We start from the raw sequence: 16,531 nt of genomic DNA on the forward strand, positions 1-16,531 counted from the left end.
AGTTGTGAGTTCCTTATTATCCTTGAAGATTTTTTACGAAAGAAACTCAAAGAAAACAACATGTCCTATTCAATGAACAAACAACCGATACAATGTAGATTGAAGCACACTACAATGCAGCTACAACAACATCTACATAAGACATGTTGTAGACCAATCTTTAAAAGACTTCTCATTGTTCAAATTTGAAAATCAAGAGAAACCATTAAGACCAACAACTAGCACTCGACGGATATATCCAAATTTGAAATGTGCAAGTTGTCTTGACAATGGAGAACAATAGAGATGATGAAGAAAAATCAAGATGAGTTGCAAAAGATGGAGGATGAAGAGAAGAATGGCTAGCTACATAAACTTGGACAACTCGTACAAAAATTTGAATTCAATTTCCAAAGTTCATAAACGACTAACTTCATATCTCTTTATGTTGATCAAATTCAGATGAGAAACTTGGAAGGAATGAGTGCCAAAAAAGTAGGATAAGGTAAAGAAGGGTTTATCTGGATTATTCCTTATCAAAAGAAATTTTCTTAACCAAAACAATCTAGGTGGAGCCCTAGTAGAGAGCAATCTGTAGGAGTGTTTGTAAACACCTTCATACACGAAGTCTTAATAAATGGTATCCAAAAGATGTAGTATCCATCCTCTTAGGTTAAAGGAAGAACTCAAAAGAGTTGTCAAGAAATTACTACTTCTGAAGTTCATAGTGAAAACAAACAAGTGATGTGTAAGTCCAATAATAGTTGCTATTGAGGGTTTAAAACCTAGAGAGGCTTTTGAAAAAAATACTTGGGTAGAGAACACAAAGACTTAGAGACTATTAGAGGTGAAGCCTAAAGAGAATTTTTGAAAGAATACTTGGGTGGAGCTTGTAAAGGCTTAGAGAATACTAAGTGGAACATGAAGAGGTTCATAATACTAATAGAGTGTTTGCCTGCAGAATAAATAAAAGAATATTAAGTAGAATTTATAGAGGTTTAAAATGATGGGGTGTAGGAGCCTATGAAGGTTTCAAGAAAGAAAGAATACCACAATTTTGTACTTGGTCTTAATTGAAAAAGCCTACAAGTGAAGGTACTAGACGTAGCCCAGGTTACAGAATAAATCTTTCGTGTGTTGTAACATTCTTTATCGCTTCTCATTTATTTTAGTTGATGCGCGCTTAAATTTTGTTTTTGAAAACCTTATTTACAAAAGCTTAACTATGATATTTTATTATAAAACCTTTTGATAATATCAGAACTTTGTCTTATTCATTTATCCAAGTACTTGAGAAGGAAAAATCACACTCCTTAATATTTGTTGTTTTCTAAGCAAGAAGCTTGAGAAGTAAAATTATAAGCAAATGTGTTTTTTTTTGTTTGTAGGAAATAGTCTAGTTAATTTGTGTGTTACTATTCAACTCTGTCCCAGTGACCAACTGATCTACTTTGATATTTACTTTCACATAACACATAATTAAGAAAATAAGGTTGATAAAATCATAATATGCTTGAGCATGTAAGAATGAACATATTTTTTTATTCATAACAAACTACAATTTTAGGTGCATGTATATTTCATTACCTTGGTACTTTTCTATGATCGATTTTTTTTTTTTTATTTTTATGAAAAGGATGACAATACTAAAACACATACTTGTGTGTTGTATAAAGCCATTAAGAATAAAAAAAAGAATAACTTTACAATCATACACACTATGAATTAGCTCTAGAGACATAAATTGTAGACTAAACTAAATTGATCAGTTTAAGCACAAAATCATCCAAACAAATAAAAAATATTAATTTGTTTCGATTTTTAATTTTTTAGCATTTGTTTTATTTTGGTTTGTATTAGTTTGAATTTGGACACTGTAATGTTAATAAGAACCTTCTGATCTTAAAGAATTATACTTTTGACCCATCTAAGGTTCATTCTAAAATATTTGTAATTATTTATCTATTTATAAAGAAAATATTAATTTATAAATGTTATTTTTTTAACAAATTTTGTTAGGTGGAGAATATTTATAATGGGTATACTTATTGTTTCATAAAGATTACTCAGTTATCAATTTTAAGAAATCTTTTAAAAACTATAATATATATTTGTGTTAGTGGTGACTTTTTTTCCTATAATTTATTCAACATCTCCTTCCAAATGATATAATACATATTTGGATTTTAACATGGAGATTTCTCAAGTATTTTTTATTCATATAATTGTAATTTTGTTATGGGAGTCTAACTCGATTATTTGAGTATGATGTGTGAATTATTGTAAACCTTTTTCACTATTTTTTATTCTTATGGATAATTTTTTTTTTCATTTTGTGCACTAGAACTTAAAAATATACTGAAATCCCCAAAAACATGTTTCTAGCTTTTATTTAAAAATAGTCAATGTCATCAAAGTTCATCATAATTTTAGTAAGATATCACATATATCTTTTAAGGGTCTTATTTGAACCCGGTGGAACTATTATTAACATGCTTTTTTAATAAAATTTAATATAAATTTATAAGGCCTAAATTTTACAAAACTCATTGTGATAGGAGAATGAAGATAGAAAACAACTTATTTTTTTATCAGTAAATCAACAACAACAACAACAAATTTTTCTTGTTGAATGCAAAACGACAACAATAATAAATATATAGAATTGTTATAATAATTTTTTGGTTAAATTACTCATTTGGTTCTTATAATTTCATGATTCTTATCTTTTTGGTCCCTATAGTTTGAAAGTGATGTTTTTAGTCCATATAGTTTACATTTTAATTCTCTTTTAATCCTTATAGTTTTGAAAGTGATTTTTTTAATCCTTATAATTTTATTTTAATTCTTTTTTAGTCCCTATAGTTTGAAAGTAGTATTTTTAATCATTATACTTTATATTTTAATTCCATTTTATTCCTTATTATCAAAATATGAGTAATATTATCAATTATAATTAACTACAAAAACATTAGTAAGTAATTTATAACTAATTTATCGTAAGATAATTTGTAATAAAAAAATAATTGATAATTTATAATTAATTTGTAGCTAATTATTATTTTTGTAATAAGGAATAAAAGGTAATTAAAATACAAACTATAAAGACTAAAAATATCACCTTCAAACTATAGGAACTAAAGGAGAATTAAAATACAAATTATAAGGATTAAACACTTTTAAACTATCGGGACTAAAAGAAAATTAAAATATAAATTATAGGAACTAAAAAAATCACTTTCAAACTATAATGACTAAAAAAGTTAAAATTATGAAATTATAAGGACCAAATGAGTAATTTAAGCTAATTTTTTAAGCATAAAAAAATATGCAAAGTATCATAATCATAAGAAACTTTTTAATAACAGAAGTTTCTTAATTTATTGATGATTAAATATTAAAATATTATATGTTTTTAAAAAGCTGAATTACCTATGTATTTTTCTAAATATTTGGTTAACCTTAATTGTATCATTTAATGCGATATACAAATACTTTTGAAAATTTAGAAGATCCAATTCTGAAGTGTTTGGAGGATTAAAAACCAATACTTTAGTCAAAAACCATTTAATGACTTGAAGTTTTTTTTTTAAATTATTACAAATATTATAATTTGTTGGAGTTGACTAATGAAATTCAACTTCTTAAGATTTTTTTTTTATCTAAGACAATATCAAAAAATTGACAACAATTCATGCATTATAATATATATTATAATATATTCATAAATATATATTTTGATATTAAGTTTTAACATGAATTATTTTTGATAAAAAACTTTTTTATGAGTATAAATGCATTTATTTGATGTTTATAAAAATATATTCATAAATATTTTAGGCTTAAATATCATTTTAGTTTCTAGAATTTTGATATTTTTTTTTTCCCCATAAAATTGTTTTGGTAATTTTAATCTTTAAATATTTATTTTGTGCATTGTAGTCACTGTTGTAAGAGCAATTATGTTAAAAGATGATATAGCAAATAGAGTGTCTTGTTTAAAATAAAAACAGAGTGTCACTATAATTTTGTGGTAAACTAAAAACAAAATATTTATTTTATAGGGACTAAAAAGTTATCTGAAGACGAATTTAAAATAAAATAGAAAATTTAAAAACACTCCTTAAATGAATCAATAGATTCCGTGTAGTATTTGAAAAAAATTAATTAGGTCTCTAAATTAATTTTGTAATAAAATTACCGTAATGAAAGTCTTAAAATTAACTTATAGCGACTTAAAACCATTTGTTTTTACAATGTATAGCAACTTAAAACTGTTAAAAAATAATAATTTGTTACAGTTTCAATAGCCGGAGGAATTCAAATACAAAAAAAATTATAAAACAAAGTACCTAACTATAATATTTTTTAATGCGGAACTAATTAAAAATTTATAGTTTCAGAACATTAATTTAACCTTTAATATATTCAACCGTGAAAAAGAGTCACCCAGAAGAAGAGTGAGAGTGGGGGACGAAGAAGCTACTGCTGAAAGAGAAGCTCCTTCGATCTACAATCTATAGCTATTACGCTCTCAATTTCCGAGAGTGTTCTCTCTCTCTCTCTCTCACACACACTCACCGCGATTTCACCATTTTTCCATCATGATTTCTGCTACTAAACTCAAATCTGTCGATTTTTACAGGTCGGAATCTCTTTCTCTGTTCTTCTTTTTCGGTTTCAATTTGCTCGCGAATGTGCAGAATAGTTGTTTTCTATTATATATTTAGTTCAATTTTGTTATGTTCAATGTTCTTTGTTAAGTTCTTGAGATAACGGTTCGGACCGAAGTGCTCAGCGTAAGAGAACACAAAAAATTCTATTTATTCAGAGTCCATGTGCAAGAAGAACATGTCCATTTCCTAGATTCAAGTCTTCTTTTTTGTGATTTGAAGTGTTTTGTTGTAAATTTTACAAATAGTTTTGTGGTTATGGACATTACCGCTTGCGATGTAAATTTTATGAGTAATTTGTGAATGCATGTTTCCCTTTTTTATAATTTTATTGATAATTTTGTTATGTGGTTTTTGTTGACTTATGTCAACAGGAAAATCCCGAGAGATTTGACTGAGGCGTCGTTATCAGGGGCGGGATTATCCATAGTGGCAGCTCTGGTTATGATGTTTTTATTTGGAATGGTCAGTAGATGAAAGCCTGAAACCTCCATTTTGTTTGTGACTTATGAATTGCTGAACATAATATGTGTATAAGTGTATTGTAAATTGATATTAGGTCCTCATACTGTTATATGCCAAATTATGAACATCTTCTATTTAGTTTTGTCAAATTTGAAGTTTTATTTGGTTGTTTAAGTTTAATATTGATGTTTGTCTTGCAACCTTGTTTCAGGAACTAAGTAGTTATATGTCTGTTAGCACCTCCACATCTGTGATTGTTGACAAGAGTTCTGATGGTGACTATTTACGTATCGATTTCAATATCAGGTAGAAGCATTTGCAAGTGTTTTCTGTCTTTGGTTGAATAGGGTGTTTCTCAACTCAAGATGGTGGATGCTTGTGTCTTAACTATTGTTTAGTGTTATATTTGAATTATTGGTGGCTTTGTGGTTTTCTGAGTCTAGGTATGAACTTTTCATGCTGCAAGGAATGTGAGCTTCTATCTACTTGTATTTGCAAATAAGCAAATTGAGGCTTGTGTTATAGGAATGTATACTTGTCTAATAGAGAATTTATGAAGACCAGCTTGTTGGGGTTTGATAAGTTGTTTGCTGTCTATTGGTTAATTCATTAAACAAAATGGTTTTGTAGTTTGACTTTTTAGAAGCTTGAAACTAACTTAGGTAGTGTTTGGATAGAGAATTTCAAAATTCTAAGGAATTTAAAATGCATGGAAATTTAATTGATTCAATTAAATTATTTTCATTTTCAAAATAGTTTTTTGAATAAAGAAATTCAAATTCCTTGTATTTCAAATTCTTTATTTGGATAAAGTAATTTAATTTTCATTATCTGTAAAATTTTATTTTTAAATATTTATTTTAAAAAATGCATAACAGTAATAGAGAGGTAGAGGGAAAGAGAAAAGAGATGCAAAATAGTGTGAGGGAGGTGCAGAAGACAGAGAGAGAGAGAGAGAGAGAGAGAGAGAGGGAGGTGCAAAAGAGAGAGGGGAAGAGGTGCAATAGAGATAGAGCACTCACCAAAGCTTTGGGTGACAGTTTGACAGTGAGACAGTAAAGGAGAAGGAATTTTCAAACTCTTTGATTTTCCAATATTATTTGAAAGGCCTTCATATTACTTTAAAAAAAAAATCCCATCAAATATCCACCATTTTAAAAATTCTTTGGATTTAATATCCAAACAAGTCATTTTGATATGTCATATTTTAAATCCACTTGAAAAATTGAATTCCTCTCTTAAAGCTCCAGATCCAATCACACTATTATAGAAGAGATGAAAACCTTTCAATGAAACATTTCAAGTCATTTAGACATCGTAGTTAGTCATAGTATTATACTCAGTACATTAAGTTAATTTAATGGCTATTTGTTAACTTTATCTTCCTCTGCTCTGTTAATGTTGGCTGATTGCTTCAACTTATTTTGTAGTTTTCCTGCACTCTCATGTGAGTTTGCATCAGTTGATGTGAGTGATGTGCTGGGAACAGTAAGTTTCTATTTCTCCATTTTCTTATTCATTTTATACTTGCTTATGATACGATACCTCATCTCATTATTTGATGTTTTAGTCCTTGTACTTAATATTTTACCTCTTGTTTTCAGAACAGGCTCAATATAACAAAAACAGTTCGTAAGTTTTCTATTGATTCAAATTTAAGACCCACTGGTGCTGAGTTTCATTCGGGTACAGTTGCAAATGCTGTAAAGCATGATGATGAAGTAGATGAAGAATCTGTTGAAGGTTCTTTTTCACTCACAACACATAATTTTGATAAATATGTTCATCAGTAAGTGGCTACTTCCAAAAACATTTCATTTGATTTTTCTGTGTTTTAGCTATTTGAGAACTCTAAAGTTCCTTTTAATATGAATTATTTACTCTATTTTTAATAATCCTTTTGCAGGTTTCCAGTTACGATTGTAAATTTTTATGCACCTTGGTGTTCCTGGTGTCAACGTTTGGTAATCATTTTATCATGATTCTTTACCTCTTCTTCACTTCAGGAAATAAGATTGGTACCTGATGTCTTTGTTGCTTCCTAAATAGATTGGTTTTCTTTTTCCATTTCAACAATGTCTCATTCCTTAAAAGACAAATTTCCCTTTCAGTACAGGTAGTAGTGGCAAAGGCTATTTCAAGTGCTTAGTGCATATTTCATCAGTTACACTTCAGTGGTGACTAAAGCAAAATCCTGATTTAGAATGTTGACTAACATGTCATGCTAGGGGTGCTAATAGTTGCATTTCACCTGCCCATATAAGTTTGTTAACCAAGTGCTTTGATACCATTAGAAATCTGAGAGATATCTGATGATATTATTTTTATACCTTGGAATATTTTAGAGTATCCTAGATGATCGCATAGGATTTATTCTTCTTCTATATTTTATGATTTGTTTCCTTATTTATTTAGGATCTTTGTAATTATAGGCATATCTGATTAGAATCAGATTATTAGAATTGATTTATAGGCATATCATATTATGTATATAGGAATAAATTCTCCTATAATTATTTGTATTTATTGCAAGCAGTCTATATAAAACGGACTTTGTTGTCTACGGTTTCGGCATCTCTTGCATCTATTTTTCTGTCTTTCAACAGATACAATGAATGAATTGTGCAGAAGTTCTAATAAGGCTATTGATGAAGAAAAGTATGGTCTAGTAGATCCAGCACTAAATGGGAGGCCCGAAAGGCTTAGCCAAACGCTCAGCTGGATGGGAGGAGTTTATTCACTGAGCTAGCTGTTAGTTAGTCTGTTTTACTGTCTGTCATGCATTTTGATTAGTTTTTCCTTCAAATGATAAAGACTGACCTTACTGATAAAAAAAACCTTTTCCTTTATTTGAGGTCAGGAAATACCTCCAGAAGGAAGAGGGAATTAGAATTTGATGGAGTATGTCCTATTCCCTTCCATATGCCACTACTTATATCAACTTCCAAAAGGAAAAACTATTGCAACAGTAAAATAACAAACCCAATGATAATGTGCCAAGACATCAACCTAATCAAAATGCATGAAAGACTGTAAAATGGACTAACAGCTAGCTCTCACTGAATAAATGACTCCCATCCAGCTAGGCGTTTGCTATGCCTTTTGGGTCTCCCATTCAGTGTTGGATCTCTTTGCCCATCCTTTTCTTCATCAACAGCCTTATCAAGTTCTTTCCTTTAATGGATGATGGTGTGATTAATAGATTTTGAACTTGTTACATGAATTTATCTTCTGCTGGTTTCTTTCAGAAACCATCATGGGAGAAGACGGCTAAAATTATGAAAGAGAGGTACTCTATTATTGACTCGTTGTTTCTCACACTTCTTTTAATTACATTATAGAAGATTGACTTTCTCGCTTGCTTTGTGGATTTGGTAGAGATGTAGAGTTATTTTTATCATAACTTCACTAATTCAAGGTCCAATATGTGTATTATTACATTTTATATAGATATGACCCAGAAATGGATGGACGTATTATTTTGGCAAAGGTAGATTGCACTCAAGAAGGAGATTTATGCAGGAGGTACTATTGCTAGTTTACTTTTCGCCCCCCCCCCCCCCCCCCTCTCTCAAAAAAAAAAAGATTCTTACCAAGAGTTGACATATTTTCCTTTTTTATGTAATTTTTTATATCCATTATTTAATGAAATTTAGTTTTCTATCATTTTTTTTATGTTTTTGCTTTTGAATCATATATACACAACATTGCCAAATCATACCTGGAAAAGAAGTTCTTGTAATAACCATAAAGACTATGCTGCTGATGAACTTGGAGTGGAGAAAGGAAAGGGGCCAAGATATGTTTTTTTAATTTTGGTAGAAAATAAGGAAAAGAACATTATTGGAAAGAAAAATGGGGTTAACTGCTGTATACACTGTTTGGCTTGTAAAAAAGAACATGGGAGGCAAAACTCAAAAGAAATGTGCGTGGATGGACCCCCCATTTTTGGCTCTCATCATAGGTAGCAAGTGCAACAAAATGATGTGTGATGGGTATTAAGAAATAAGAAGTGCATTTGTTGTTTTGACCCTTATAATTGCATGAACCTTTCGTCAATTTGCCTTGCTCATCACTTAATAGGTATTACTTTGTTGGAAAGCTGCCTCAATCATGGTCACCCTAGTCTGCTTCCTTAATTGTGGCCAATCAGAGTTAGTTGCTGGCGGGTTGAGATTTCACATTGACTAGAGATATGATCAAATCTAGTTCTTACAAAGCTTGGACAGTTCTCAGTTCTCACCTTACAAGCCGATTTTGTGGGATTGAGTTAGGCTGTTAGCCCTAATTCTAAGATGGTAGCAGAGCCTATCCTAGATCCATTGTTTGGTCACCTACATTGCCATGCTCTAGGCCTATATAGCCTTCGACGTGAGGGGGTGTGTTGGAAAGGTGCCTTAATTGCAGTCACCCTAGTCTTCAGCCTTAATTATGACCTACCGGAGTTAGTTGCTAACGGTTGTGATCTCATATCGATTAGAGATGTGACCAATTTAGTCCTTATAAAGCTTAGACAATCCTCATCTTACAAGCTGATTTTATGAGGTTGAGTTAGGCTCTTGGCCAAATTCTAAGATACTTGCAAGAAATTAAGGTTATTGTTGGGTAGATTTTTCAAAATGTATATCTGATGCTAGTAACATTACAGAAATAATTTTATATAAAAAAATGAAAATAGGAGTATTCAAATTTTTTAAAATGTCGAAATGAATTATACTTTTTATTAACCCAGATATATATGAAGAATAAGTCAACAATGAATATAGTGAAATTCCTATTTAAGTATTATTTTATACTATTACTTATTTTTATAATTTTTTGGGATGTGTTTTTAAATTTTCTTTTTCTTAAATTAAAAAACTTCCTCAATATCTATAACTTTCTTTCACCGCAGTTTTATTCTGATTAAACACGAGGAAACAATTGTATTGTCTCTATTTTTCATTCGTTCTGTTTTCTTTCTTGCCAACCTCACCTAGTGGGATAAGACTTTGTTGTTGTTGTTGTTGTTGTTGTTGTCTGTTTTCTTTCCTGCTCCTTTCTTTTCCCACCAAAAGTTCAGATTCACATTGTGCTTCTATCTGTGAAACAGTGCAGATTATTATTATTATATTTATTATTATTATTTTTTATGTTGCTGTAACTGGAGCTTGGTTTTTGTGTCAATTAACCTTTTTGATATGTATTAAAGGATAAGGTGTTTACTTTTGTAAATAAAGCAAATATGTGAGGGTTAGTGGGGTTTTTTGTTATAACATTAATTAAGGGCTGTGATCCACTATGACAGGAGTATAGTAAGAATAAGATTGATTAAAAACTGATATATGGGAGTCAGAGCTGAGTGGCGGTCATATGATTGTGATGTTGCATTCTTGTCAATAAATCTTCTGTCTTGCTAGGAGTTAGCAGAGAACGGAAATTAGTTAGCAACAGTTAGAGTAGTTTGTTTCCTAATAGAGGGGGTTTGAATTCCTTTTTGTTCTTGCAAACATACCAGTTTTCACTTTTAGTCCTTGTAAGGTTTTTTTTTCCTTCAAAGATTAGGCTTTGTAGATCTTCTTCACATAAGATTGAAGATAAACATCAAACACTTTCTGCAATACTTGTTATGTTGAGCTTGAAATTATTTTTCTTCATTATAATTTATTACTTTTTGTCATGGTTTGTTATTAAACTCTTATTATTCTCCATCTATGCATTTTTTGCCATTCATCTGTATCTCAATATCATTGTCCAGGAATCACATACAAGGGTATCCATCTATTCGAATCTTTCGTAAAGGTAGTGATCTCAGGTAATAAATCCATTTGGGAAAATCAATTGGTCAAACAGTGTTTGATGATGAATTCCTACCTCTGATTCAGTATTTCAAGCAACAATCATTTGTACTATATGTTATGTATGATTATTAGTTTGATGTTATTATACAGCATTAATTTCATTAAGTTATCCCTGCATAAACCTCATATTATACAGGTCATGCATTTTAGGTATTTCTTCACCTTGGATTTTTGGGTAATAATGTACACGTGCGCTCATTTGGCATCTGCTAATCCTTTTTTGGGTATTATATACTTAATAAATTTTGTGATTGTATTAAATTTTTTCACTATTTTAATGTTGTAGTTTTTTTAACTTAATTGCACTTTTGGTCCCTCTAGTTTGGCCAGTGTCTGATTTTGGTTTCCCAAGTTTTTTTTTTTTTGAGTTAATTAAGTCTGTAATTTAAAAATTAGGCAAATTTGGTCCCCTTTTCTATTTTCTTTTACCTAAAACCCTCAAATTATTAATTTTCTATCCAAATATTTGAGGGTTTATGATGGAATTGGGATGTGAAATTATTTTACAAGTTTAGAAGTAAGAAATTCTGTGGAAACTTGATAAAATTTGAAGGATTTCAATAAGATGTGAAGTTAGGGTTTGAAGTGGGGAAAGTTTAAGATTTTTTTTTTGGATGTAATTTGATATTTTTGTTGGCGAGTTTTTAGTAGAAGAAGATTTAGTTGATTTAACTTGTAAATATTGAGTAGAAAATGATAATTTGAAGATTTCAGCAAAAATAAAATAGACAAAGGGATCAAATTTGCTAAGTTTTATAAATAGAGGAACTTAATTGGGTCAAAAGAACTTGGGAGACCAAAATCCCATACAATCTAAACTAGAAGGACCCAACATGCAATTAAGCCTTTTCTTCATTCAATAAGGGAATGGGTTGGATCTAAAACTCAAATCTAGAATGCAATTAGTGATAAAAAAACATTTTAATTAAAAGTAGTGGAACATGAAGATGAAACTGATGCATTGAAATAGGTAGGAAAGGAAAGGACTATATATTTCATTGGGAATTGGTCAGAATTACGAAATCGTTTTGTGAAAATGGATATTAATAGGTTAATTTTGTTCTGTATTTCCATTATTTGATTGTCATTTTTCCATGTTTCTGTTATTATTTGAATTTGAATTGGTTGTTATTTCCCATTTCTCGATTTCCTTATTAGTTCAGGGTTATATATAGGCATATCTCTTGTACCTAAATAAAATGTTTTTATATCAGATCTCACTAATACATATAGCCAATAATGTCCGCTCTCTTTTTTTCACCTCTCAACTCAATTACCTAAATCTCCACAATTGCGGTTGCATTTTGTTTAAAAAAGAAGATAAAAGGGGTGTACTCCTAGAGCAATTCTCAAAATCCATTTGCGTACTGTATCTCCTGAGAGGATCAGCTGCATAATTAAATGGATGATCAATTTTGTAGTAATTAAAGATAACTTTGGAGAAGTTACCACTTACCAGGACTTGCCTCCTTGACCTTCTCAATGAATCAAATTTCTAATGGACAATGCCACTTCTTTATAATGTTTACTTGTTTAGTTCGCCATTGTATTTAGAGAGAGGTCTTTCAATTCATTTTAAGCCATATTTTTATGATATTTCATACATCCCTAATATTGTACCTTACTTGTCCAAGATTGGATTTCTAAAGTTTTGGATTTTTTTCAATAAATCTAGTTTCCTGAATGCTTTTCCAATTTCAGAAGTGAACATGGGCATCATGAACACGAGTCCTATTATGGAGATCGAGATACAGAAAGCCTAGTCAAGGTTCATACTATATTTTAAATTAGCATAATTTGAATCAGTAGACTCTATGCTTTTTTGATGTAATTAAACATCACCTTCTGCCTGCAGTTTATGGAGGATTTAGTCACATCTCTCCCAACAGAATCTCAAAAGCTAGCTCTGGAGGATAAATCTAATGCTGCAGACAATGCAAAAAGGCCAGCACCATCAGCAGGTGGATGTAGAGTAGAGGGATATGTGCGTGTGAAAAAGGTAAATGCCAAAAGATTAAGGTTTAACCTTCAACGATAATTTATAGAAAAACTCCTTTTTTTCTTAGCTTTCATATGTAACCATGAATGATGGTCTTGCGTTGTTTTGGAAATATCTGATACAATGGAATCCTTTTTTTCTTTTTTTCATCTTCTTTTGTTTATAGTAGAAGCTTAAGTTATTAATACTAAAATAACTTATTGTTTTTTCCCCTAGATTTCAATTTTGTAAAGAAATATAAACTGTTTTGCACTTTACAGGTTCCAGGAAATTTGATCATCTCAGCTAGATCAGACGCCCATTCTTTTGATGCTTCTCAAATGAACATGTCACATGTCATAAACAACTTGTCTTTTGGAAAGAAAGTGACTCCTAGGGCCATGAGTGATGTGAAGCTCTTGATACCATACATAGGTAGCAGCCATGACAGGCTCAACGGCCGGTCATTCATCAATACTCGTGATTTAGGTGCCAATGTTACTGTAAGTTCAATATTTTATATGAAAAACTTATAATTTAGTGTTAATTTTACTATTTGGCTTTTGTCAGTTGGTATCATAATTGAATGTTTGATTGCATGATGGGAAATATCCTGATTGCTTGTATGTTGGTCTCCATTTGCAAGAGTGAGATGCAACAGATAGCAAGGATGCCCAGGACCTCATGAAGTTTTTTGCTTTGCTTTTCTTCCAAATTTATAGTCCTACCACTCACTCATGTTTCTGCAGATAGAGCATTATATTCAGATAGTTAAAACTGAGGTAGTGACTAGGAAAGGTTATAAATTAATTGAGGAGTACGAGTACACAGCGCACAGCAGTGTGGCACACAGTCTGGACATTCCTGTTGCGAAGTTTCATCTTGAGCTCTCCCCCATGCAGGTCTGCATACAGAGGTTCTAGTTATGGATGAATTTGTGCATTACTAGTAAATTTATTTAAGGTTTACAATGCTTTTGTCTGCAGGTCTTAATAACAGAAAACCAGAGGTCTTTTTCACATTTTATTACAAATGTCTGTGCCATTATTGGGGGTGTTTTCACGGTTTGTATTTGCCATTGTTCCAGATATTGTTATTTTATGCTTTTTTTTTTTTTTAATTACATTGTTGATTTTCTTTTTCTTTTGTGATTTCAGGTAGCTGGAATTTTGGACTCGATTCTGCACAACACTATAAGAATGGTGAAAAAAATTGAGCTTGGCAAAAATTTTTGATAGATAGGTGGAAATTTTGTATAGCGTAGGGCATCTGATTTTGTAATGCCCAATTTCCCTTGGCAGTTTTATAGGAAATTAGCTATGCTATACATCATACAAATATACCTTTCTAGTTACTTCAGTAAAAATGATCATTTCAAGGATAAGGATTAACGAGGTGAATATTGTTGGTCATGGGTTCGAATCCGGAAACAGCCTCTTTGCATATGCAAGGGTAAGGCTGCGTACAACATCCCTCCCCCATACCTTCGCATAGCGAAGAGCCTCTGGGCAATGGGGTACGAAGTTTTTATATAATGCATCCGATATTTTGCCTTCACTAAATTCTTGTTTCTTTTATGGTTGAGGAATATCTATTAATTTATTTAAGGGTAGAGAGGGGAAAAATGGTAGTATTGAGTAGGAAGATGATGAATAAATTTGAATGTAAAATTGGGTGTAGTAATGATTAATGATTAGCATGACTCTTAAAAAAGACTTAGGATCAAAGGACGGTTTGCCTAAGTCATTCGCTATTTGCAGTGTTATTTGGGACGAAAATTGATTAACTAGTGTTGATGTGCTACTGCTAGCTTCTTTTATTTTCTTCAATAAAAATATCCTTGTAACCACTTATAATAGGAGTTTTTCTAAGTAAAATGAAATTGAGAGTTGCGTGTTATTTTAGAAAAATAAAGTTTGCTGTTTTTTTTGAGATATTATTTGTGTTCTAGTTTAGTTTAGTTTAATTAAATAAATTTAAAGTTTTTTTTTTTTTTTTACTTTTATGATTCTTAACGTTATGGGCAACTAATTTTGAAAGATGAAGATTCTGAACGAAAAGTCAGAAATCCAATACTACAATGTTTAAAATTAGTGTTAGTAACCTTAAAAGTTAAAGAAAAAAAAAGAATACTTTTAGAAGGTTTGTTCATAGTTACTCACAAACACCAAAGGATATTCGTTTATGTAACGACCTGTTGCCATATGGTAACTCGATAACTAGAGAAGCATAATATTTAATTAATTTATTTATAAAAATACTTACGAACTTTTTTTCTTTTCAAAAAAACTAAAATCTAAAGTTCACGACATTAAGATAAAACACCACATATAAAATGATGAACTGAATTAAACTGTGCCTTGTGACACATCAACATCTTGAAACATTAAAACATTTAAATAACTCTACGCATAAGGCACGTAGTCATCTCAACATATATACATATCCATACGACTCAAAAGATAACTCTTAAACACTTACATTGGTCATTTCTTTACATAAAACTAACAAAGAAGAGGCAAGAATCACATTTTTATGTCTGAGCATGTCCATTCATATGCCTCTAAAGAAAAGGTCCACCTCTAGATTATCTACTTCCATTAACATAAAGTTCTAGATCATTACAGATATAACCACATGCGACACAATACAAGGGTAAACTTACAATAAACAAATATAATTACAATAATTTAAAGCTTGATAAAATATTGCATATTTAAACATAACTTTTACGAATCAATTAATAGCAACAATCAACTCACAAAAAGTACATTTCATGTACAACCATCATGAACTAAAATCAAGTAATCAACATCATAATTCTATAGACTACTTCGGTGTTAGCCCTACAATTCATTCAACATTAGGTTGACGGTCCACAAAGCATCCCCCAATTTATGTGCCTATTCATACGCAACAACAAAACACCACATCATGCATATGATACTTAGATTCACTTCAAGTTTGAGATACAACACCTCTGTACCCATCATCTCACCTATGATTTGTCTCAAAGATTCAAGTTTCACCAACGAAAATAGCCATCTCTTATACATTTAAATGAGTCAACTTCAATGATTATGAAACATTTCCACCATTCGAAAAGTCATCGAAGTCTAAAACATGGGAGTGGGTACTTGGGAAGATATCCACTAAGCGAGATCCTTGGGTCTCTTAGTGGATTGGAGATCTGTCGTCCAATGGATCTCACCTTCACCCAGTAGCCAATTCTCAATCCTTTCAAAAACATAATCGACTCATTTAAATGCTTTTAGATAGGTTCCAATTTCAAAGATTCAACCACAACATCATATTTTATTATCAACAATAACACACTCACCTCATAAAACATTATTCACTTCAACAATAATGAACTCATCTTACCATAATATAAATGCTAAATTGCAATTTTGATCCCCTATAATTTCAAATCCATGATTTTGGTTCCTTTATTTCTAAATCAATACATTTAGTCTCCTTATTTTTTATAATAAATAATTTTGATCATTTCGTTAATTGACCATCAAAAATCAAATGTTGACTTTGATGTGATGTATAGATGATGACGTGGTATTTATGTAGATTATTGATATGAT

At 30.6% G+C, this 16,531-nt stretch overlaps 1 protein-coding gene across 1 annotated transcript; it reads left to right on the forward strand.

Annotated features, from left to right (window-relative positions):
• Positions 1-4,393: 4,393 nt before the first annotated feature.
• LOC100787595 (protein disulfide-isomerase 5-4) lies at positions 4,394-14,319 on the forward strand. Its single transcript, XM_014764894.3, has 15 exons — positions 4,394-4,624; positions 5,027-5,117; positions 5,329-5,423; positions 6,548-6,605; positions 6,722-6,906; positions 7,024-7,081; positions 8,366-8,406; positions 8,568-8,642; positions 10,855-10,911; positions 12,659-12,725; positions 12,813-12,956; positions 13,217-13,438; positions 13,685-13,837; positions 13,922-13,999; positions 14,093-14,319. Exons 1-15 carry the CDS (start codon positions 4,584-4,586, stop codon positions 14,168-14,170), a joined length of 1,443 nt encoding a protein of 480 aa, XP_014620380.1. The 5' UTR covers positions 4,394-4,583; the 3' UTR covers positions 14,171-14,319.
• Positions 14,320-16,531: the final 2,212 nt, after the last annotated feature.

The sequence above is a fragment of the Glycine max genome, chromosome 12 (genome assembly GCF_000004515.6).
Source record: "Glycine max cultivar Williams 82 chromosome 12, Glycine_max_v4.0, whole genome shotgun sequence".
Taxonomy (NCBI): domain Eukaryota; kingdom Viridiplantae; phylum Streptophyta; class Magnoliopsida; order Fabales; family Fabaceae; genus Glycine; species Glycine max.

Excerpts from the sequence above, each read along its gene's own strand:
- LOC100787595 (XM_014764894.3), top strand. The coding sequence starts at position 4,584 with ATGATTTCTGCTACTAAACTCAAATCTGTCGATTTTTACAG. Across the intron at positions 5,118-5,328 it reads TGATGTTTTTATTTGGAATG|GAACTAAGTAGTTATATGTC; the intron begins GTCAGTAGATGA and ends ACCTTGTTTCAG. Across the intron at positions 13,439-13,684 it reads ATTTAGGTGCCAATGTTACT|ATAGAGCATTATATTCAGAT; the intron begins GTAAGTTCAATA and ends ATGTTTCTGCAG.